Consider the following 24043-nt stretch of genomic DNA (forward strand, 5'->3'; position numbering starts at 1 on the left):
TGGAGTTAAATATTTTTACATTTCTGTGGCCTGCAACAGGTAAGCATTTAATATTTAATTACAGTTCCCCCTCAGGCTAGTAACAGCTACAGCTCTGATTTCTATGGAAACCCTCTCCCAAAACAATCACACAGAACTTCTATTTAGGCTTAAACAGAATCAAAGATGGAAACAGTTCTTTAAAATCAGCTCCCAAGCCTGCTGGTACCAGTCAGATGTGAGGAGACCTCATTCTAAATTACAGCATGCCAAAAGCTGATTTCAGGGTTTCATCTTACTTTACATACTTGCGCTAGGAGCCAGTCAGAAAACTGAATGAATCATTACCTCTGCATGAGGTACTACAAGCGTTAAAATGGTGTACTACTATTACAAGAGGAACAAAGAATCTTAAAAGACAGGTTTTGAACAATAACAATAATAATTCCTCAGACGAAATACAAGAGTTGCAGTTTTACAATTTGGATACAATATCTATGTGTCTAAATGAGATTTATCTTTCAAAAAGAACTCAAAACTGTCAGATCCATGACATTGTCCTTCATGCTACAGAAAGGCTTGACTGATCCTAAAATAAATGTGTCATGCACAAAGACTTCTTCAAGTGACAAGAGACAAATATTTTCTGAAAACGTTTACCACTGTTCCAAAGCCCATGTGAATACAGCTGGGGTCTCACCAAAGCAGCTCTCCTTAGACAAGTAACGGCAGTTTTCTAGAAATTTTCTAACATCTTAGATCCCTAGCTATTGATTTCTCTAAGATAGTGTGAGATATCGTCCAGGGTCTCGCTTCAGCTTCTAATTCTAGTTTTCAACAATACACTGATCTTTTTTTAATATCAACAACAACCACCACCACCCTACTGTGGACTTTTAGGCTCTGACCTACGTCATACTGGTACTGTTACATCAACACATTCTAGCTGATGAAGCCTCACTGCCATGAACTTAAGGAAATGCTGTGTGTTAAAGCTATGCATCAGCAGGTATATGACTTGAAATGAAAGGGCTGTGTTTTCCCCTAGTCGCACAGTGAAGAGAAACATCCAAAGGTTTCCCAGCAAGTACTGCATGAAAAGATTTCATGAAAAGTACTAATTGCACAGAAGGTAGAAAGCTAAAGCTCCCTGCTTGGGTTGCTATAGCAACTGCCCTCCAAAGCTGTTTGTGTTACCCATGCAGAGAAAGGTGGAAGATATGTGCTTTGGAAGAGCATTTGTATCTGCAGGAAAAGATTTTTGTGACTGTAGCCGAATCATAAAAGTCTACTGACTACTGAAAGACTGGGGAAACTACAGCTCCTAAAATAAGAGCATGGTTGGATCTGCTGGCCCTGTCTGCTGTTTGCCAGTTAAGACTAAAATAAACATAATGACTTATTTGTCTGTGTGGGGTGTTTGTTTTTTTAAAGAAGCTTTTCAAAACAAGAAAAAAAGGACACCTCTCTCTCCTTAATTTTGAATTGGTACTTTCTACTGTGGCATAGAATTGATGGTTAGAAAGACTGCAGAGGAGATCTGTGGTAGCATGTCTCTGAGTAGACAGGATACAAAGAGGTGTCTATTGTTTCACCTCCTTTTATTCCTGTAATACATCAGTGCCTACACAGTTAAGGTTAGTGAGACAATTCTGAGCTCCTCAAATTCTCCTCAGGCAGTTAAGAGTGCGGACATGTAACTTACTGCTAGAGGGTCTTCTGTAGGCAGGCATGGCTGAACCGCAGCCACTGTGAGCAATGGGGCAATGAGAGAGGTTACAGTTCCGGTTGTTCGCAGAAGCACAGGTGATTACGGATGGACGGTTCTAATATGGAAGAAAAAAGAAAACTGTCACTCACTAAGGTAATTAGCCAAAGCCATATATAACAGCAGTTCACTGCACCATCGCTTGAGATGTACAAACACTGAGCCCAATCCCAGCAGTGAAATAACCCATAAACTATCTAATTCAGTAAAAGATATTAAACCCCAAAATATTCAGCTATTATTTCTTTGTCCGATTAAAAACACCCCACATTGCATTTCCATAGTGGTTCTTTGTTATTTAAGTGACAAGCAGCCATACAGAAAAAGGGCAGTATAAAAGCAATCATTAAAAGCATTAAAATTATTTTATAGTGACTGTTTCAACTTCACAGACATGACATATGCAGAACTAAACGTCAACACATTAAATGTTTGTTTCATTCTATGGCCACATATCCTTGTGATTCCAGGACTCAGAATAGCTCTACAAATTGTACAGGTATTTGTCTTCTTAGTGTTAATCAAGTTTTAATGTTACTATTTTTCATTCCGAAGTTCCATTTTCCTAGCCTGACTAATTCTGTATTACATACTTCAGCCACAAAACAATAAGCCTGTTAAGATGTAAAATATGAAAGAGCTCCTGAGTGAGTCTTGACCACAAGTACTTTCCTGTTGTAATTAATCTGCCTTTCTAGCACTACTTAATAAACATCATCCTTCTTCATTCTCAACACATGCAAATTCCCCAAAATGTCTATTCACATCATCTTAATTCCACAATCACTACCGTACAAAGTCAATGAGGAAGGAAGGAGTTTTCATTGTTCAGTGGTACTTTAGTCAGAGTAAGAGCAAGACCAAAGTAAAAGAGATGAGCTTTCAAGGGGAGGTTTAACACTATCTGTCTAGACACAACAGGAATGATGCTATTTACATCTTACTGCACTGACAGCAATGTAAAAAAAAAAAGTAAATAAAGAAAAAAAGATAATTATTTGATTTCTCTGTAAGCAGTTCACATGTAGAAGCATTTGTTTTCTTTTTTATAGGAGCCAAGATTTTGTGCATCTATGAAGTGGGTTTTGAGAAATGTATATATGCTTCTCTCTTCAGAAGAGTAATTTAGACATGCAAGAGATGGGAAGTAGACATACAGGTAATAAAAAAGCTTGTCTCAAGAATGCATGTACCAACACCACAAAGTATCTGAGGGGCTGGATAAGGCATCTTACAGAATCCCCTGGTATGGTTCTGTGTGTACAGATGCACTGAGCAGACTACCCATATTTACATGGAAATATTGAGATAAGCTGAGAATTTAGTAACGGTGACTACAGCAGCTGAATAACCCTACACGGCCTAAAATAAGAAGGTATTTTTTTCCCACCTCTTTATTAGAAACACAGTCAGATGAAATCCCATTCAAAATGTTAAGGTTAAAAAACAAACAAACAAAAAAACCCCCACAAACCCAAAACAACAGATCATCAAACTAGGGTTTCTTATTTTCAGTACACTTTTTATTTTGTATGATTTCTACTCTTAGCAAGGTCTTACCCCAACATCCTATTTTCCCAAGAAAACAGATTGTAATCTAGCTCAAAATGTCAGAGATAACAAAAGAGAGAGGAATCTGGTAACAGGTAACGGGAATCAGCCCAAGTCAAACACGCCAAAACAGAAGTGTCAGTGGTGTCAGCTGCTAGGCTGAGACGCAGCGGTAACGCTATCAAAGGGCACCAGTGTCGTCAGTGGAAGCCTGTCCCTTCCTCCTCTGTCATCACTGAACGCCAAGAGCAAAGAAGAGCCGTTCTGCACAGAACAATAAGTCTGCAATCTGTGTGCCAAATGATGCAAGATATCAGCAACACTAGTGTAAAGCTAGGCATTTTGGCATAGCAAAATGTAAAAGACTAGCATACGTAGCCAACCACCGTGAAAATCTACACAGCAGATGTAAAGTATACGGCTCCAGTGAAAAGAAGCTTTCATAAATTGCATATGAAAAATCTCAACCTCTGAAAGATCACCCACTCAAAGTGTCTACCCTTTGCAGGGCATCACAGTAGGGGAGGAAGGAAGGAAGGAAGGACAGAAGGAAGGAAGACCTTGGGTACATGGGCCAGTTTAATTTCTCAATATTGCAGCTCATCGCAACTTAATTATCTTGCTTTGTCTCTTCACTTTTGAGGGGGATAAAAGTGAGTCTGACTTATGAGAAAACTTATGGTATAACCTGCATAGAGATGGCTCATCTTCTGCAGTTCTGAAGGAAAAAACAATGTACAAGATGGCAAGCCAAAAGCCAACCAACCAGCCAAAACCAAACCAAATCAAACCACTCCAGCATATGGAAATAAATTATGAAATAATAAAAAATCATTACTTTGCTTTAGGAAAAGTCATTATGAAATAGTGATAAAACATTGCTCTGAACAATGCAATGAATGCTTTTGGCTGGCTAAAACAACTAAGGTCATTCCAGCTTCTTTCACCTGCATAATTCAGTGCAAAATTCTCCCTTTATGCCCTTTCTGTCTTCTACCTCTTCTTCAGCAGTCCCAGCAGGAGAGAGCCAGGACAGACGGGAGGAAGCACACACTGATTGCCAAGAGGAGCACAGGTGAATACCCTCTTTACCTGTGAATTGCATCAGTTATTGCCTAGCAGGTACTGGAGCTTTGCTCAACCACAGACTTTGCATTCCCAATTAAAACACATGCATTCACAAGCTTAGCAAAGCATCAGAAAAAGCAGGAAGGCCAAGACATCTGTGACAGATACATTTAAACATCAGCGATTTATTCACATTAAACACAATGAGCTGTGTGACATTCATTGTGCATTTTTAAAATACATTTTGCCTGAAGAATAGTATCGCCTACCTATTGTAACTCACAATACGTTCTGCTTACACCTGGGAAGTCCTCATTCTGTCTACAGCAAGGATTCCTACAACCACTCAGAGTTTCTTGTCAATCTAGAAGCCAGTACCTGCTGCCGTTCCACAGAAGTCAGTGTAGGTGTGATGCCAACTGTGCGGGTTGCATCCATGCTGTTTTTGGTCAGTGCTAGAGGTTGATCCATGGTCAAGCTTGGGATTGAGGCATACATGTGATTGGCATGAAGGTTCATTGTTGGGGCAGCAGCCCTCTCTATTGGGCTGCGACTCCTCTCTCTGTGCTCCTTCCGATAATCTCCATTGGCAGTCTTGTTTCTAATATGTGAAAGAAAAAAGGGTCAAAGGACTTACTATTGTTACAATCTATAACAAGATATGCAAGATTATATCCCTTTAATGCATTTTGCTTGGTTGTGAGGAGGGGTATAGAATCCCTCTGTGAGGTATCCCTGGTCTAACCAGCCACCTCCCTGCAAAGAAGCCAATGATTTACATGTGCAAGCTCTGGCAACCAACAGTTTTCTTCAGCCTAGAATTTCTTCAGACACTTATCTAAAGGCACCAAGTTAAAGTAACAACTGACCATGCTTTGTTAAGATCAGACACCTCCTCGCTTAACATGCTATTAATCCCACTCTGTCACCTAACACTGCAATATTCTCTAAGCATTGCTGAAGCCCAAGAGAAGTTTATTTTACTCAAAAGACATGGCTGATATCAGCAAGACACAGTGAGTCAAGGCAGGAAGCAAAATTTTCAGAGCAGAAAATGAAGGAAAAGCAAACCACGGTGCACTTATCTCAGAATAATTTAATTACAACTGTGCTTCAGAAAGAGTAATTTCGAACTACTACTGAACAGTAAATCTCAGTAGATGTACTCACATAATCAGCCTATCATTCACTGCAATTAGAACAATACTGATTTTGTACTTACATATGAGATATTTCAGTTTCCATACAGCAATATAATCATCATTAAAGGGAAACCAGTGAATCAAAAGAAAGGTACTTCACTCATACTGGTGAAGGCAGTCGTTCATAACCACTTACCTAGGTAAGCGTGTGTATGATTGGCAGTCTGGAAGACACCAGTATGGTAAGAGTTAACACACTGCAATACCTAGTGCCCCAATGTGAAATAGCAAACTTGGTCTATCTATCACACAGGAAAGCACTAGAGGAGAAAGCTGGTTCTACGGAAAACACGTTCTGTCTTCACAAGATTCTTGAAGTAACAGTGAAGTGTGCTAATGTATGTCCTAATGAAGTGTCCTGTGTATGAGTCGGCAAAATCCAAGGCATTTTTTCCCCCACTTTTTTAGGCATATCATAGCAAATTGATATGCAGGAGCAATCTTTAAAAATGCTCTGATGAATATTAGGCAGAGACAGAAAAGGAATAGAAGAATGTTTTCTATAATACTGGTAATTAAGATGTACGAATAGTATTCAGTATTGAAATAACTTACAACTCCAAGAACCTACTGCCTATTTCAACATCTGAGAAAGTCTCTCAAAAAAGAATGCTAACAGCTGAAGGGAAAAAAAAAAAAAAAGCCCTGCCAACAGACAAAAATATGGAACCCCAAAGGTTATCAACAAAAATACTGCAGAAAAACCTTGCAGGTTTCAAGTTCGCCCAGCGCCCCTAACCCGGCACGGCCATGCAGCCGTGCTGGCAGCCTCTGGCTGCCAAGGGCGTGCCTCGGGGAGAATCTAAAACGCCAACACGGGGTGCGGGGGTGCTCTGCTCTAATCCTGCCCCGGCAGGCAGGGCTGGTTGCTGTGTTGCGCAGCATTTGTTTAAGTGCCTTTTGAGACCATGTACACTTTAACCTCAACAGCATCCTGTGGCAATGGATGCCACGGTTTGAACTACATACCTTCTTAAGTACCTTTTCTACATGGGCTCTTTTTAAATCTAATGCTATTGTCCTAGTTCTTGTATTAGGAGAGAGACAAAGCCATCCCTCCCTGCTTATCATCTTCATGCCACTCCTGAGTTCATCCCTCTGTTAAACAACCCTTTTCTCCAGGGTACTAAGTTCTTCAAATAAAAAACTGTTCCCATACCTTTGTCATCCTTGTGGCTCCTCTCACGTAAGAGCTAGAAAAGCTATAATCTTTCCTAAGATGAGGGTCCAGCCCTCTGCTGTATTCAGGAATAGGACCTTTGCTAAACTGATCACAATTCTTCAGTGCTATTCTTCAGCTTGCTCAAGAGTCACTTGGCTGTACAGAAATCTGTTATTGCTGCCTGAATCAAAACTCAACTCGTTTATCATGGTAGAAGTTAGGGTTAATACGGTACCAGGCAACCAGTGACTTGAGAACCTCAGGACACAGCTTGTTCTCTATGCCAAATTCCCCTGACGTGCTCTAGGAGGGAACAGCCAACAGAATAACAATGCAATTTGTAACCATTCAGATCCCCCCCCATCACTTGTCCCTTTTAACTAATTACAAATTAGTAGTTGCAGATTAGCAGAATCGACCATAAAATCTAACCTTTAAGGTTTCACAGCTGGTGCTCAAGATGTTCTCTGAAAATCATGTGTTTCTTGAATCCTTCTGTATCGGCCAGATTTAGACACAATAAAGCAGCACACAAACCACCAGGAAATACATTCTCACAGTGCTGCATTTCGATCTTTCGCCAGCTTTGGTACCATTTCGATTCACAAGACTACTCTGCAGTATCAGCATTCAGAAGAAAGAAGATTAGAATTGCATTGCTCTGAGCTAATGACTGATGCAAATGTGTGACTTAATGGCAGCACAACAGACTCTATATTTAAAGTACAGTAGCCTCATCTTGAATTACAGTACTGAAACAGCTACTGAACGCAAGAAACTAATCCTTCACCGCCCCTCAGGAAGCAAGCACGGAACTTCATAAATAGTATGCCTCTCCAGACTGTTTTTGTACCTGGACAACAGCCATTAGATAGCCTGGGAAATAATAACATGAAAAGACATTGCTAAAATCTTTGTTCAAGTGATAAAGGCAATGCTGTGTAGATGGCTCATTCTTGCTGCAATGCAGTATCTTTAGTGGCTGCAAGCCAAAAATCTTACTTTTCAACTAAATATTATCTGCTCTACTACAATTTAAATAACCATTTGGAGGCTGCAAAACCACATACAGCTCCAGTAGATTCCTACTTTTCACTGCCTCAAAGAAAAAAAAATAATCCCTGTTCAGAATGATTACATTTTGTTTTAATAAGCACAAGCTGATTTTTCAAAGGAAAAACTTTGTTTCCTCCACCAAAAATATTTGTAAAATGAAACAAAAAATGTAGCTACACCAGTTGTTTGGGTTTTTTTCTTAGAACTGGGATTTCAACAACTTAGTGCTGCATTTACTGGGGGGGGTGGGGCTCTCAAGTGACCAGTGATGAACAAACCTACTGAAATCCCCAAGCAAAAGAAATTTTCCATTTTACACAACAGCACCTATTTCACTCCTCCTCACTTTAAACAAAAAGTCACAGCCTTGAATATTGGTGAACTGATAGTTTTATTGCCAAAAAAACCCCACCAAAACCAATCCAAAAAAACCAACAAAACTTTTCTGGAAAGATTTTTGGAAGACGGGACCAAGAAACTGGGAAATAGGATCAGTCTGATGCCAGGAAGAAGCACAGCATAGTAGGCAGACCTTCCCTAAAGATACCTAGAATTATTGAGTCAACTCAGTAATCTCAGCAGACCACACCCTAGCCCTTTCTGTAGGCAAATAATTCCCTCTTCCTAACTTAGAACAACTCCTCTTCCGGGCAGGGAACTGTGTATAGTCCACTCCTCAAACATCCTCTCCTCAATTCATCTACCTTCAACTACATAATCTTGGCAAAAAATGAAAAATACCTGAAGCTTCTACTTCCACATCAGATACTATTTTTTCTGAGCCCAGTTGAAAATTTTACAGCACCATGTAGAATAGTAACCTGATAGGTCTGCCCTTGTGAAAATATACCAGCACTTCTGAGTCCCTCCTGTTTAAATATAAATAGCAAATCCTACAGATATCCGACTCCACTTGCAAAACAATTGTACATAAAATTATTATAGAGTATTCATCAATTTCATATTATTAAATAATTTTAAAATGTAACTTTAAAAATAATTTTCTATTAGAAACTGAAAGCCTGTTACTATTATTATTATTATTATTATTGAGAGAAGTCATTCTTGTTTCTATATTAGATGCTTTGTCCAAAGGGGCAATCAAATCATGCATGTGTTTGAAGATAATTACATTTCACTGAAGTCAATTAGCTTAAAAATTCCACATGCACTGAACAAGTATAGAGATGCATCTCTTAGTTCAAACATAAGGGCAGAAAATTACAAAGAAGGATTTCTGACCATGTTTGAAAAACAACTTAAAAATATATACTACAAATAAATCCAGCTGTCCAACAGCTTTACTACCCCCGACTCCACTTTGTCTTAAAAATCAGCATATGTAACTCTGGACTCCACCTTCAGTGGTGAAGATGCCAGTGCAACTCCACTGGTTTAAAAAAATAGCTAGCAATTAATATCGGTGAGAACCTGAACAAACATCAGGCAGTGGGACACTATTACATCAGCCATACCCATCACCCTTACTTCCCTTCTAACAGAGGTATTCAAGCTACTTGAAGGTTTATTTTAGCAAAATTATACATGATTCCAACCTTAAATTCATTTCTCCAACAGTTGAAAAACAGACATTGTTTTCCATGTTTCTCCCCAATGAATCATAACCGAGGCTCCAGCACTTACCAAGCATCATGTGCTCAGATGGATGTCATACCAAAACCACACACATCCTGACTGTAAGCTGAAAGTCTGCTTCAGTTTGGTTCTAAATAACATTTGTTAATTGAAAGCAATGTTTCAGTCCTCCTCAGGAACTAGTTCAAAGGTAGCTAAAATGCATTGTTCTTAATACTTTTTCTGTTGTACAACCTTTAAATGAGGCTGTTCTGTTCACTGGCACAGAGCGGTGGTAATTCACACTCATCCTACAGGAACAGAGTAACTCTGCCAGCTGCTTAAGGAAAAGGAAAAAAAGAGGCCCACCGAAGGGGACAGTTTTGCTTGCACTCACTTCCAGCCTGCAGATCCTTAAGGAACAGATGCCAAAAGTATTACTGTACCTCCAAGTGAAGAAATCACAGACGTTTCACACTCCCCTTGGCAGAAATAGAGCTCTAACTTGAAATGGTTGTACTGTAGGAGTGTGTTTCACTTGCAGAAAGAACAAGTATCCACTTACAGTTCTTTTTAATTACAATGTAAGATGTTTTTCTTTATACAAACACAATGCATAATATTGCTTAAGAATCAACTTTCATTCGTGCAACCTAATTCAAATATGATTTTAGTATTTTCAGCGTATTTATAATATTCGTTTTCTAACATCTTTTACTGTATTTATTCACAAACTCTTAAGTCTGAAAGAGGACAGCTGCTTTTGTTAAAGTCGACTTAAGGATTTATAATCCACTGATATAAAGTATCTTCTCCACATGATGGGGATAATTTCCTGTAAAAGTATCTACTGGCATACATTAATTACTGTTAGTTACTGTGAGGTGGGAAAACAGGAATTTAAGGTGATATTTCAAAATACAATTAGATATATCCAAAGGGAAAAATCCTAAGTGTTCCTTACTCAGAATTTTAAAAAAATAAAATCTAAAATTCACTAACCCCCCCCCCCAAAACCCCAAAGTGTTAGCAGTTTGCTCTTTGAGTGTCAGTCAATTATCTGAAGTATTCATAACATGAAAAAATACTCCAAACAGCCCAATACACTCTTCAAACCACATCTACTTTGAATGGCTGCCACCTAAATACATAACCCTTTTTCATCCCATTTTATTAGCTTTATGCTTCCCTGTTACTTTTATGGCTTAGTATTCCATCCCCAAAAGCTTTCAAATAGGCAACCTTCAAGACATTATTGTTTTTGCAAGATCACTTCCACCACAGAACCTGGCCATCTGATATGGTTTCCTGAGAAAGATAAAGAATGCCCTCCCTTTTTACCATTGCTGTTATTTAAAGATTATTTGTACAGTATATTCCCCCCTGCAGGAAATCTTTTGGACAAACTAAAGATCATGTTCAGACCAACGCACAGATAAAACTGACGACTGATCCTCCACGAACACCCTTCTCAAAGCAGCACTACAGCAGCTATGCCTCCTGCTATGGTTCTGGAGGACTCTAGAACAGTAGTTTGCTAGCCAGCTGGCTACAAAGTGGTTCTTTAACCCAGGTCTGTAGCTGGCAAATCCTCCATTTCTTCCCCCAATCAAGTGTGGTTAAGAGGAAAGAAGCAAGCGGCTAAGTCTTCACTTTCTGCCTCAGGCTAGAAACAACTCAGCAAACAACCAGGATTTTAAGCACTGCCTCAAAGCTTCTCCAGCCACCAATAATTAAACTTAACTCCTCCCAGAAAAGAGCTTTTGTTCTTTTGAACTTTGCAACTTGAGCATCAGGCCCAGTTGGAGAATTAAGCATCATATTTACCCAAGTTCTTTCAGAGTCAGAAGTACACATGCACCAACCTTACCTATTTTTCCCTACTCTCTGCACTCCTCTCTAATCAGAATTCTGCAGTTCCTTCCGTTTAAAAATTTTAATTCACAATTTTTTTTTTCAGTTTAGTGCTACAGCCAATAGAAAGGCCTTTGAGATGAGAAATCAAAATAAAACCATTGAAAACACACTAACAAGAAATAGGATAATCTTACATATAAACAAACAGAGGTCAGAATTTCTATATTTATCCCCACCAAAACAAGATTTTCAGAGATAAAATCTTGGACCAGATAGTTACTTGCAAATGTAATCAACCAGGAGAACAGATTTCACAGAAATAAATTAATAATAAGCTGTGAAATGCATACAGGAGCGTCCCATTACTGCCTGCCTGCACCAAGCAAAAATATTCAGATACAGAAGAGCCTCCCTTCCTGAAGGCTTAATATTCACAAGTATGAAAGAATGCAAGAGAACCGCATGACGTAAGACCTTAGTCAAAAGCCAAACCCACAAAACTGAAATCTAAATCTAATGTACAGTAAAATCAATTAACACAATCTCAGATCCTACTTATTTTTCTCACAGGGAATTTTTTTTTAATGTTTGGCCATCTTAGATCCAACACTCAGAGGATTGTTTTAAAAGGTAGCACTGGTTGCTTTATAATGGCAATCACTCATTCCATCCGTAAGTAAAACTCTGGGATTTATTAAATGAAAAATTATGTCACTGCTGGAACACATGCATACATATACAATCCAGAAATGATGACAAAGTTACCTTACTGCAATAGGTACAGACTGCAGGTTACCTGTAAAAAATCAAAACCTGTAATTCAACTTTAAAAAAAAGAAAGAAGAAAAAAATTACCCCAGAACCTCTGCTCACCCACTAATTTCTCTGCTCTGCACTTCTACTGCCTGCTCATTTGACCCCAAATTGAGGTTCACATTTTGTGTGGTACACCTAATGTCTCATTTTAAAGTAACATAATTTTTTGAACAGGTTTTATGTGAGGCCATACCTGAGATGTAAACAACAAAATTTTAACATTTAATAAATATCTGGAAAAATTCTGAAATGGTAAGTGATCTCATTAATTCTCCTGAGGTAACTGTAAACAGGAATTAGCCTATTAGAAAAATTAAATAAATTTTTTAAAAATCACTAACAACTCAAAAAGTGGAGCTAGAACAATAGAAAGTTCCAGCATTTCAGTATTACCACAATCACAAGCATCTAGGTATAATGGGACATTGCAGTAGTTATAAAAAGTTTCCTAAAATGCACTTTCTGGAGTGTAAATTAAGCCCATTTCATCTCTTCCAAGTTTTGTTTAACTATATCTAGGTAGAAACCAACAGCTGAGTACAACTCCCATCAGCTCTGACTTAGTTTTCAAGGACTGAGGACAAAAAATACTCAGCCTCCTGCCGACCACATTAGCCAAAGAGATGAAACTTTCTGGTCCTCTAACCTGCAACATGGTGTCAGCGGCTTCCCTGTTCTAACTACTGTCTAACAGCCTGTCAGAGGAACAGAACATTTCTTGGAAAAGAGACAGAAGTAACCAAAGCTTTAAGATTTATCTGATCCAGCCACCTCCCCATAACTCTCTCTTCACAGAATGACAGTAGCTCCAGTTGCCTTTGAAAAACCTGCACAACACACTAGAAAAAAGCATAAATGAAGACCTATTTCTGCCAAGCGTGAAGACCAAAAGATGGAAGATGTGAACATTTCAGAAGCTGAAGAAGGCTCTGCAGAGGATGCGGTCTGTCTTTAGAAGACGCTGCTACTACAGTTATAGAAAGCACTTTTTTTTAGAAGACAGTTTCAGTAAAACTGCAAAACTCAGACATATCAATGCACATCAGAAACTCAATCCTGTGGTTGCCAGTCAGGACCCAGAACTAAGGTCTCATTTCTAGCTCAAAAGTAAACTATACAGAAGTCAACGTAGCATCTGGGTGCTTGAAGGCACAATAATCTTAATTCTGAGAAAGTCAGAGAAAGTCTGAGAAAAGTGGAGAAAGTGAAGCCTGCCAACGTTCACATCTGGAGAGCAAGTCAGGCTACTGCATATATTGGGACAAACAGAACATGATCTAGAAAGGCAAGTCACCGCTGGAATGGAAACAAGTATCCATGCAGAGGTCTGAACTGTTTCAAGTCCTTGGAAGGGAAAAACATCCAGAAAAGCAAATGATAAAAGATGAGATCAAAGGGACACTCCAAACTTTCCCTAAAATTTCTAACAAGCAGGAAGGAAAATCCGACAGTGTAAGGCAAGAGCAAAGAAGCTTCCATGAAAACAGCTTGAAGGTCAGAGGGGTTACTGGAAAGATTCAGAGGCAGCTATAAAATGATTAATTTGTACCCAACTGCAATGCCCACCCAAACACCTCTGACAGACATTTCCTCTTACGTTCTACCAATTCATGTCCTGGGTCACGTGCAGCTTTTATAATTCAGCCATATTAACATCCTTTTGAAGTCAAACTTGGCACATGCAACAAACCTTTTATACTGAGTCACTGGAAAATACTGTAAAAACTATTTACGATCACACAGAGAAAACTATGGGCCAATGTCAGGAGAAAGCTTGCACATAAAATAGACACAGCAGTGGGTCATGTCCTAGTGCAACAAGATTAGCCACATACATGTGTGCTCAATATTGCCAGGGTACATCAGTCTGTTCTGCAGGCTCTGGGAAAACTTGGTGGTGTTGAAAGTCAATGGTGAAACTTTGCAGAACTGTTAGAGGAAATAAAAAATGGCAGTTACATTTTCTTATAATATTTTCTGGGTTGTTCCTTACAATATTTTCTATTTTTTTATTTGGAAAAAAAATACTTTCATTCATCACTCCATACCTGTCACGCAACTACTTTTGTAAAAGTGGGTACCAGCTTAAGTCAATCTGTGAACCCCAAATTTTCAAAAGTTTATGGGATTTTATTTAGTTCAATCACCTAAAAGACTGCATCAGGTAGAATCTTACGGTAGAGGAGCAGATTAATTGTTGTCTTCAAACAGATGATGTGGGAAGTAAAAGATACCAACAACATGAGAATGGCAATTTTATTTAGTAAGAGCTTTAACAACACAAGCCTGTCTCTGAAAATAAGGTCACAGTGCTGGAATTAACTGTGTCAAATCGTCAGGAGATGGGATTATAGAGCTTTCTTTTCCAACTTCCAACGGTTCTTACGAGAAAGAGGGAAAAGGGCCTGGATTGTTAAAGCTTACAAATTATGGTCTCTATCCAGCAGATACACAATGTAATGTTAGCTGATGTGAAGCAAGAAAAGCTGAAAAAATACATTAATTCACCTTCAGACAGAAATTTCAAAAGTTCTCAAAAAACCCCAGGCTTCAGACCTTTAGACTGAGAACAGTGTTTAAATAACTGGTTTTGAGAAATGAGATTTTTTCATGGGCTGTTTTATAAAAGGAATAAACATTTCATTAAAAATTTACTGAAGCTGTTTGTAATTGCTAATAAAATCTGAATTACTGAAACCTCTAGAAGTACTATAAATACAATAACAGCTTCATTATATTTTGCACAACTATTCGTACCAATATAGTAAAATAATTCCTTTTGAAAAAGCTGATAACCAAACCGACCACAGCAGTAGCAGTTAAGCGTTTGAAAGGGTACTTCTGCAGTTAAGGCGCTCATGTTAACCATCAAGTTCTACAACCAACAGTATCCTCTCACAGCAACTTTTAGTTTAAGGGAGACTTTAGTTAAAGCAAATGTTCGGGGGTTTTGCTCCCCCCCTTTTTAAAGTACCGATTTAGGAATACTAAAAGTTACTGAGTGATGTGACAGAAAGATTCACGAAGCATCATTCCTTATCATTCAGGCAGCAAGAAGTCAGCCATGTCCATACAGCTCAAACACACACGCTACAAACAACTTCGACAGACAAGGACTTGAAAGACAGGACTTCGACAGGAACATACGAATCGACCTTAACTTGACTGTAATATGCGACTCCTCCATTATTTACAGTAACTATACATCTGTGCCACATTAAAGGCTACACAAAGCAGTAATTAAGAGTGTACCGAGAGTTCTCCCCAGATGTTTTGGGAAGTTCTTCTCATGGCTTACCAAACTCATCCCACCCCTCTTTTTCTTTCTAATCAGGTATTCTGCACTCAAGTCAGTGCAATGAAACGAGTGAAATCCAGTTCCCACACAGCTATAGGCCTGCAGGTACAATAAGCCAACGCATATACTCTGCTTTCGATGTTCACGTTCCACGGTATTTTAGGAACAATATTTACATTGTGAATGAGAAATCTTGGAGAGCTGCTGAGCTGCGGAGTTCGTTTACAGCGTTAGCGGAGTTACGTAAGAAATTTAAAGGACGACTCCGTTTCAGTCAAGCGATATGGACACGGCTATCTAATTCAGTCAGCATCACGGCAGCTACAAAGCGCGGCCGATTCCGGCAACGTTTTCCACCGGGGGGAAGCGGTCAAATAACTGAGGTCAAACCCTTCAGCCTTCAGTGGCGGCAGAGTCCTTTCATTTCCCCCGTCATTTTCTTTCGGGATAAACCCTCGCCGAAAACCCTTCGCAGCCCCGGGGCGGGCGGGCTCGGCGGGAGGCGGGTGGCCGCCCCCGCCCCGCACCGGCTGCCTCAGGGCTGGCGGCGGAGCGCGGCGGAGCGCAGGGGGCCGCCGGCCGGCCGGGAGGCGGGGGCCGCGGCCCACGGCCCGGTACTAACCTCAGGGTGAGCATCGCCCGGGCGCAGGAAGGCGGCCGCGTCCCACCCCCCCCCGCCGGCCCCGGCCCCGGCCCCGGCCCGCCCGGGGCCTCACCAGCTCGGCGAGCGGCTGAGGCGCAGAGCGCGGCCCCCGCCGCCTCGTCACGATAAGAGTCCCCCAGCGCCGCCGCCGCCCGGCCGGCCCCCGGGCGCTGAAAGGCGGCGAGATGCGCCGTCAAGATCCATCAGCCGCCTCCTCCCCCCGGTCATTTTTGGGGCATCATTGGCAATGCCGTGAGCTACGACCTGCACGCTGACCGCCCCCCCCTTTTCTCCCTAGCCCCCTTCGGATTAGGCGCCAGGAACCGAGGAGAGAGGGAAGGGCCGGCTACCGCCGGGGGCACTTGCCTGAAAGGCAAAGATGGCCACGGATGGCTAGAAATAGCCAGAGGAATACTTTTCACCTTTCAACACCAAGAAATAATGCCATTTATTCGGAGTCAGCACTCAGCAATGTTGCAGGAGTGAGTTAAAGCCAGTTCGCGTGTTTTTGTAGCGCATTACAGCATGAGAGAAAATGAAAGGAGACTGTCCAGTCCAGCACTTTCAGTCTGGGGAAAAAAATGTACTTATTCAACTAGAAATTAATGTAACATTTTATTCCAACCCTTACCCTGACAGAGTCATTGTCTATAGCAACCGTGTCCATAACATTCTAATTCTCAAGAGCGCAACTTTCTAGTAAATGGTACATCTGTCAAACTGCAGGAAACATCTGGGAAAACGGTTAAATAAAAAGAAGTGAGATTAAACCTTTGTTTCCATGTGGTTACGATATACATCTAGACTATGTTTGTAAATGTTCCTGGTTCTTTGCTTGCCTCTTGCTCAGATATCAGACTTGTGGATTGGTGTTCAGTTTTACCCCCATGTAGATACACGGTAATTTATGCAATGTAAAATCTCCTTTTAATGAAACCGAAGAACAGCCCCTTGGGTAAAAATCCAACACCGGGGCTGGAGGGATTCGTGTTCTGTCCCTGCGCGCACAGGCCTCCTCGTCACCGCCAGTACGGGGTCGATTCCTCCCGTGGGTGCTGGAACCTCTGTACAGCGATGGGACAGCTCTGGGCTTCACCAGGCAGCTTGGAGCCTTAACCTACTATGGAAGTTTTAAGCTCCTTTGCAAAAGGAGGAAAATGAAAGTGGAAAACATTATCTCAAAGCAGAATTCTGGAGCTAGCTAACAAAACCTTTCTGTTTGCAAGTGGAAACACCTGAGCTAACATTGCCTGATGTTTCAAGTACTTAAACATATACCCAAATTTTGACAGATCAGGTCTTTTTGCGAAGGACTGATAAAGCTATCAATCAATTTTTAGCCCTGAAACTGTTCACCACAAGCATTTCACATGTGCTTGGCTACACCCTCCTGAACTGAAAGGGACTTGAGTACTTTCTCAAATTCCCCCTTGGATAAGAACTTCTGCAAAACTCAGTGTTAAATATTAACTCATATATATTAGCTCTTTCAAGTCCGTCTCTGAAGGTTCCATTTAAAGAACATTTGTTGGAAACAATTTAAGAATAATTTTGTGTAGTCCAAGATCTCCATTAATAAACAAGAAAATATATCTGATTGATTTGGTTCAGCATTCAAGGAATGCGTACAAGAAAAAAAAAGAAAGAATTAGAAAAAGCAGTTTGAAACCTGCTCTGTAATCCTTTGTCCACTGTAATCAACAAGAGCCACATTGTAACAGCTCCACTGGCAATACAGAGGATTTCAGCTTCAACAGGACTGCTTTGAAAACACCAGGTTAATCCTAAAGTACTTCAAAGGCATATTTGTGCCAAGAGAACTCAGCGAAGATGCCTGCAAGCAAATGAGAGACATTTTGGGTGTTCCGAGTTGTGTGTGTTGGGTTTGGTTTTTTTTTTCCATTCCAGTTTGTCACAATAAAATGACAGTGTAAACATATTTCTTAATACCACATGAATTTTGGAACAAAAAAAAGCAGTAGTTAGCAGCAAAAAAACTTTTCTGAAAGCTCCCACGCTACCTCTGCAACCCATTTCTAAATCTTTGCAAGCCTCGCTCGGAGCTGGAACCAGCTTCCACCACAACAGGGACCTGATTTTCTGCAGAACATTTCCACCCTGCATTCTCAGCTGGGGTCAGGGAATGGTAAGGAGGAAGGTGACAGAGTCCTCCTCTAATAAGGAGCATCACTTATTGAGTACTTCAGATCTTACTCAAAATTCCTTGCTTTGAGCTACTACAAGCTTGAAGGGGACACAGCTGACCCTGCTTTGAGCAGGAGGTTGGATGAAATGACTTCCTAAAGCCTGTTCTAACCTGAATTATTCTATGGTCTTCGAATCCAGGTAACTTTCAGGACATCTTAAGACAGATTTTTTTAAAAAGGATGCCAGGTTAATTTCTATTACAGTGTCTTTAAAGTGAGCAAACTCCATTGGATATTCATGGTAAGAAACTTAGGATATATGGCAGCTTCCAAACTCCAGGAATCTAGTCTGGCTTTATGGATCAGGTTTGCCAAGATTCTTCACTAACAAAAGCAAAGACACAACCTAGAATTTGGAACGGAAGTGTCTGGGTCTGTATGGTTATGTCCAAAACTAAACGTCATCTTATGCGAGACAGATTAAACTACCTTATTCATGTGTAGACCTTTCTCTTATTACAAGAAAAAGCCAAATTCTGTATCACACAAATTAAGAGATGATTATTCCTCAGACATCTACTTAACAGCTGCAAACTTTTGCTGTAAGATGATTTTCATACAGAAATTATCACTGTGATCCAAATGCCACCAAAGCAAATGGGAATTGTGACAAAGAGATTGAGGGGAAAATATTCCATTCACAAGCCTGCCTGTCCCAAACCAAAAATGCTAACTTCCAGCCTGACGCACTCGACAAGCGAACAAAAATAATAGTCCCTTCCAATACAAATTCAAACAGCCAGTTTCACGTATAATTTTACCAGTAACACAAAATCTGAATCCTTTTGAAGAGGTCAGTGACATCAATTCACTTTAACCTTAAATATAGTGATGTGATCCCACAGTTTGCTAGCATACAAACTATTTTTAAAATTGCTACACCACAAAGTATTAGCCATAACCATCCCTTGCCCCAAAGCAGTTACTTATTTGCTAGTTCCTACCAAAAATCAGAGAAGCAAAACCAGCCCAGTGTAATTTCTTTTTTAAAAAAATTAAAAATGTCGCGCTCTTGGCATTTACTCCTTCTCTTCGCTACTTGGCAAGCGAAACGCCCTGAGAAGAAACTGCTATCAGACCGCTCCGCTCCCTGCAAGGACTCTTACAGCAGAACTGGTGCCCGCTGGGAAAAGGCTGATGTCAGCTCTTAAGAGCTCCCTGCAAGGATAAGGAGGCCTTTGTTTTCAGCTGAACTGTGAAAATGAGAAAATGCCTCCAGCCTGACAAACAAGAAACCCACATAACGCAGGTCAGGCCTGAGACCTTCACTTAAAGGTACAACGCACTTCATTCACGTTCCCCTGACATCACAATGCCCAGATAGAGTTAATTTTACACAGCAGTTGCCATGAAATGTTAAATACACCTTGGAAATATAACAAAGCAGCTTCGTTTGTTAAGACAGACTGGTATAGCTCTCCAGCCACTCTACCCATGCATAAAGCGCTTGTAATTCTTATATAAATCAAGCTCCTAATTACTCTTCTGTAAATCAAGGTGATTTTAGTGAAGTCATAGGAAAACAAAGGCATGTTTCAACTTTAGGCTTAAAATAAGCTTGCTTCTCCTTTACAAAGCACCCGAAAATAAAGTATGGTACAAAAAGCACGTTTTACTTCAGCAAGATTATACTTTAGCGATTACATTAAGTAAAACATTTGAGGGACACACAAGAAAGTGTGAAATGAAAATAAAGCAATTTCGTATTACAGTGCCTAGTTTTTAATTTGGGGTGGAAGTATTTGTTTTTTCCCAAGTAAGGAACTTATGGATGTAATCTCTGTGACCACAAAAATACAGAAGCTGTGTAAATACAGTCCAGTAAGCTGCTGTAAGGTAGACAGTTTCACATATTGATTTTTAAAAATTAATCCACAAGGTCTCAAGTACATTTTATTACCCTGAAGCTGAAAATTATCTCCTCTGAAAAACAGACCCTTTGATAAATGGTTCTTTGCACAGGAATTCCATTACATATTTTAGAAACATAGTAGGATTGCCAGGGCATTTGATTCACTCTACTCCAGAGACTGTACTCCAATAGTTGTGTTTTTCCATGATAAAAGTAAACATACCCAAGTACAACTCAAAGAACCTAATCAAAGGAGATACATCAGGGAGTTACACCTGAGCAGGGAGTATCTCAAAGCATTCAATTTCCAAACAAAAGGCTAGCATCACTGGATTTCTAATAAAATATCCAAAGCATTTAAATGGATCCATTCCCACAGAAGCACAGTGACCGAGACGCCAGGGTGCTGGTACCGAAGAGTTAACATCAAAATGCTAACAAAAGGTTCTACCATTTATAATGACCACAATACCCTGGTGTTAACAGGATGAATATACAACTGCTCCACAGTTCTACCAACGCAATCACAAAGACCCGAATGTCTGAACAAGAGCTGCTTGTGGTTATAAAGACTTCTGTCTTCTAAGCGCTGACTTCCAAATGAAAAAGATCTGCCCATCTGGACATTTAGAATAATTGAAGACATTCAGCCAGAGGAATATGGATTTAAACACCGCTGTGTGGCAAAGATGTGCGGTCTGTAGCCCTAACATTGACTGGGGCAGCTATGCCTAGTTTTTCTATCACCAACTCTTTCGCCCTATGCTTTCAGGGGACTTCGTCCTGAAAAGTTCAAAATACTGAGACTAAGCTTCATCTTTACAGTCCAAATCACAAAAATGTCTCTGCTATCACCAAAGATATCGTGCCATCTAGTCTCCCCATCACACTCCACATCTCTTATGGATCTGGTTTTCTAAACTTAATGTCAAACTTGCACTTCTAGAACTCCCAAGTCACTACAATGTGACTGCCATTATTGTGTTCCATAAAATATTTCTTTCCCCAAATCTACTAATTTTCTTTACCGCGAGCAAGTCAAGCTTCTACAACACACTTCCCACCTCCAAAACAAAATTTTTAGAACAGTGCCACAAAGTTTGAGTATTCCATTTCTGTTGTTAAACCAAAACATCATAATCTAAAAAAGAGGGAAAATATGAAAAACAATCAAAAAAATAATTTGATTGGTGGTGGTGGCGGCAGGGAAATGGAGGTAAAATTCGGAGAATGTTTGTGAATTTTTCTGATCTATCTGAAATATATAGATATTCAGCTATTTCAGATATATCACAAAAGTTTGAGGTTTTACAATATTCAGTTAAAGGCATATTTTCATACGGCCAGATCAAACTTACAAAATAAAGTAGAAAAAAGATGGCCTCGTGTATGCTATTTTAGATTACGATTCATCTGCAGTAGATGGTTTAACTGAAATAGATTTAGTCCCATCACATGAACACTAGGGCAGACAACCAGTGCTTTTTATTATAGGAAGAAAAGATGCACACTTCATATACAAAAATCACAGAAAGAATCTATTGAGTAAAAACGTAGCACACTTATACCACGTATAAGTGAAAACATACCATACTAGAAAAGATCAGATAGCTTTAAAATACCTCTAAGGGATCACAGGAAATAACTGCCTGTATCTTTTAGTTTTGAACCTTCGTTGCACATGAGTCTGTTGGTTCAGACTTCATTATTTTTATGGCCTCCACTGTATAAAGTGTTATAATGTACGTAACTGCCAGCTGTGTTTTATTTCATCACTAGCAAATGAGTTCTAAAAAAAAAAAAAAAAAATCACACCTTTCCCCACAAAGTTACATAACAATTCAAAAATGCCACAAATTTCTTCAGCTGTGTCATGTACGTATGCCACAGAAATGCAGCATACTGTTCTTTCCAATACCAGCATTCTCAGCTCCAAGGAAAGGCTCTAAACAGTTAAGATTTTAAGAGAAAGAACAAGATATGTTGTAAATAAGAAGCCTCTTTCTGCTTGTGAGCTTTTATTGTTTTGCACTGCTTCAGTGCTGGATTCCTGATTTGTAACAAATTCCAAGACTGCAGACTACAGGCCCAGCCTCTGACTAACACTATAGTGATTTATTTGAGGATAAATACCTCTGTCCGCATCTTATGACTGAACACAACAGTCCACAGCAGCGTGGAATGTGAGGAATGCAGAGGCTGCAGGAGCTGAGGCAGCAGGGAAAGGCGCACAGCTATCGGGCTGCCCTGGACTGCTGAACCGCTCGGATCACTTCCTCCAGTCAAGAATGAAAGGAATTCTCTAAGCCTGTACTTCATGCCAACCAGACTTGCATTCCCAGGAATGAGAACACAGCAAGAATGGTATTTGATGATTACCCAACACATGCACCTAACTCATCAACACCTTACCTGTGTGAAAAATTCCACATCTGACTGTCAGAGCTGCGGTGCAATCCTTTAAGTAATGTTTAGCAACAACTGCAGCTTGCCCAGTTGTCAAGGCAGACTACAGAGCAGCTGGCTCACAATCTCCTGGCCTCAGAAAAATGCAAAGCACTTCTGTTTCCCCTCCTTCTGCTTCCCCACCCCCATCACAGCAGAGAGTACAGAGCACTCAGAATCAGGGGAAGTGAAAGGAGCAGATTACAAAGAACAAACGAACAATACTTGAGAAATTGCAAGGTGAATACGTATGTTTTACTATAAATAGTCAAGTTGAGCTAATTCCTGTTACTTCATGCTGTATGAAAACAAAAGAAAACAAGAAGTCACCCATCTAATCACACCAGCCTTTGTGCAAATCTTCCACACAAACTGGAACAAAGGAAAAATCTAGCACAAAGTTTTAGACACAGTATGATTTTAGCACACACAAAAAATGAAGAGGATAGCATTAAATTCTATGAACCAGCGGTAACAGAAGCAAGACACTTACAGATGCGGATTGAACATTCGACTCATTTTAGAAACATGGTCATTTTCACAGTCTAGCTCATCATCCCCTTGGTCCATGCTGAGCTTTCGCTTGTTGGGACTGATAGGAGGAGGGCCTGTTCGATGGTTGGTTAGAGCAGAGGATACTGGAAGAGACTGCATTCTGGGCTCACCTCTTAGAGCTGCTTCACCTGCAGGAAGACAAGTGAGAATGAACACGACAGGGAACAGCAAGGCAAAACGGCATGCTCTTTGAAAACATTCCTGCAGAAAAATTTCCCAACCAGATGTCAGGTCTGCACAGGCACATTTAACATGGTTGTAAGATAAATAAGGCATCATAAACCATACTTTAGTGCTTTATGCTGGAATAAACAGGTGAAAAAATGTAATATGAGAGGGGTCAACTCACCCCAGATGATCCGAAAAGTTGAGCTAAAGCACCTTTCCAACAGCATTTTTATTCAGAAGCATTTCCTTTTACAAGCTGCCATTCCAACACTGAACTTTCATTACCTCATTCTGTAAAGCATGACTATTCGCAATGAAACACGCTTTGTTCCTTTTCTTATGGTTGTGGTTATAAATTCCAGGGCTACAGTTCACATTTATGCCAAATATTCAAAATCTAAAACTGAATAAACGTTCAAATTCTCAAATGATTCCTTTTATAAAAAGCTATCCAAACCAAGCTTGTCTGGTATATAACTATGCAAGGTAAAAATTAGGGAAAAAATTGGAACTTGCTGATGCAAGTTTTAAATTTGTCCTTAAACGTCCTCTATACTTTTAAACTACGCTTGAAGCAATGAATGAAATAGCAGAGATCTTCAGCAGAAGAATCACAAAATTTCAATTTTAAGAATGCTAATTTTCAACTAGGCAGACTGATGGTAGAGTACTGTGTAGATTATACATTTTATATAATCTAACACTTATCAGAAAATGCCATTCACAGCACATGGGAACTGTGTATAAATAATTCCAGAAATGATACAATTAGCTTGCACATAAACATATTCACGTATTGTTACTAAGCATGCACTAAAGTGTGACCACAGTACTTTTCCCA

General features: G+C 39.9%; 1 protein-coding gene across 3 annotated transcripts in view; it reads right to left on the minus strand.

Moving 5' to 3' along the window:
- The window catches only part of VGLL4 (vestigial like family member 4), a 92161-nt gene that overhangs the window by 2158 nt on the left and 65960 nt on the right, over window positions 1-24043 (minus strand). For 2 of the 3 annotated variants that reach the window (XM_069769783.1, XM_069769781.1), the window contains 3 exons: window positions 22973-23162; window positions 4745-4967; window positions 1685-1805 (listed from right to left, as the gene is read on the minus strand). In XM_069769783.1, coding sequence (XP_069625884.1) covers window positions 1685-1805; window positions 4745-4967; window positions 22973-23162 — 534 coding nt within the window. Of the gene's footprint in view, window positions 1-1684; window positions 1806-4744; window positions 4968-15954; window positions 15993-22972; window positions 23163-24043 lie in introns of those variants that run through there. The other variant, XM_069769784.1, reaches the window with a different exon arrangement.

This window comes from Haliaeetus albicilla, chromosome 24 (genome assembly GCF_947461875.1).
Source record: "Haliaeetus albicilla chromosome 24, bHalAlb1.1, whole genome shotgun sequence".
NCBI lineage: Eukaryota > Metazoa > Chordata > Aves > Accipitriformes > Accipitridae > Haliaeetus > Haliaeetus albicilla.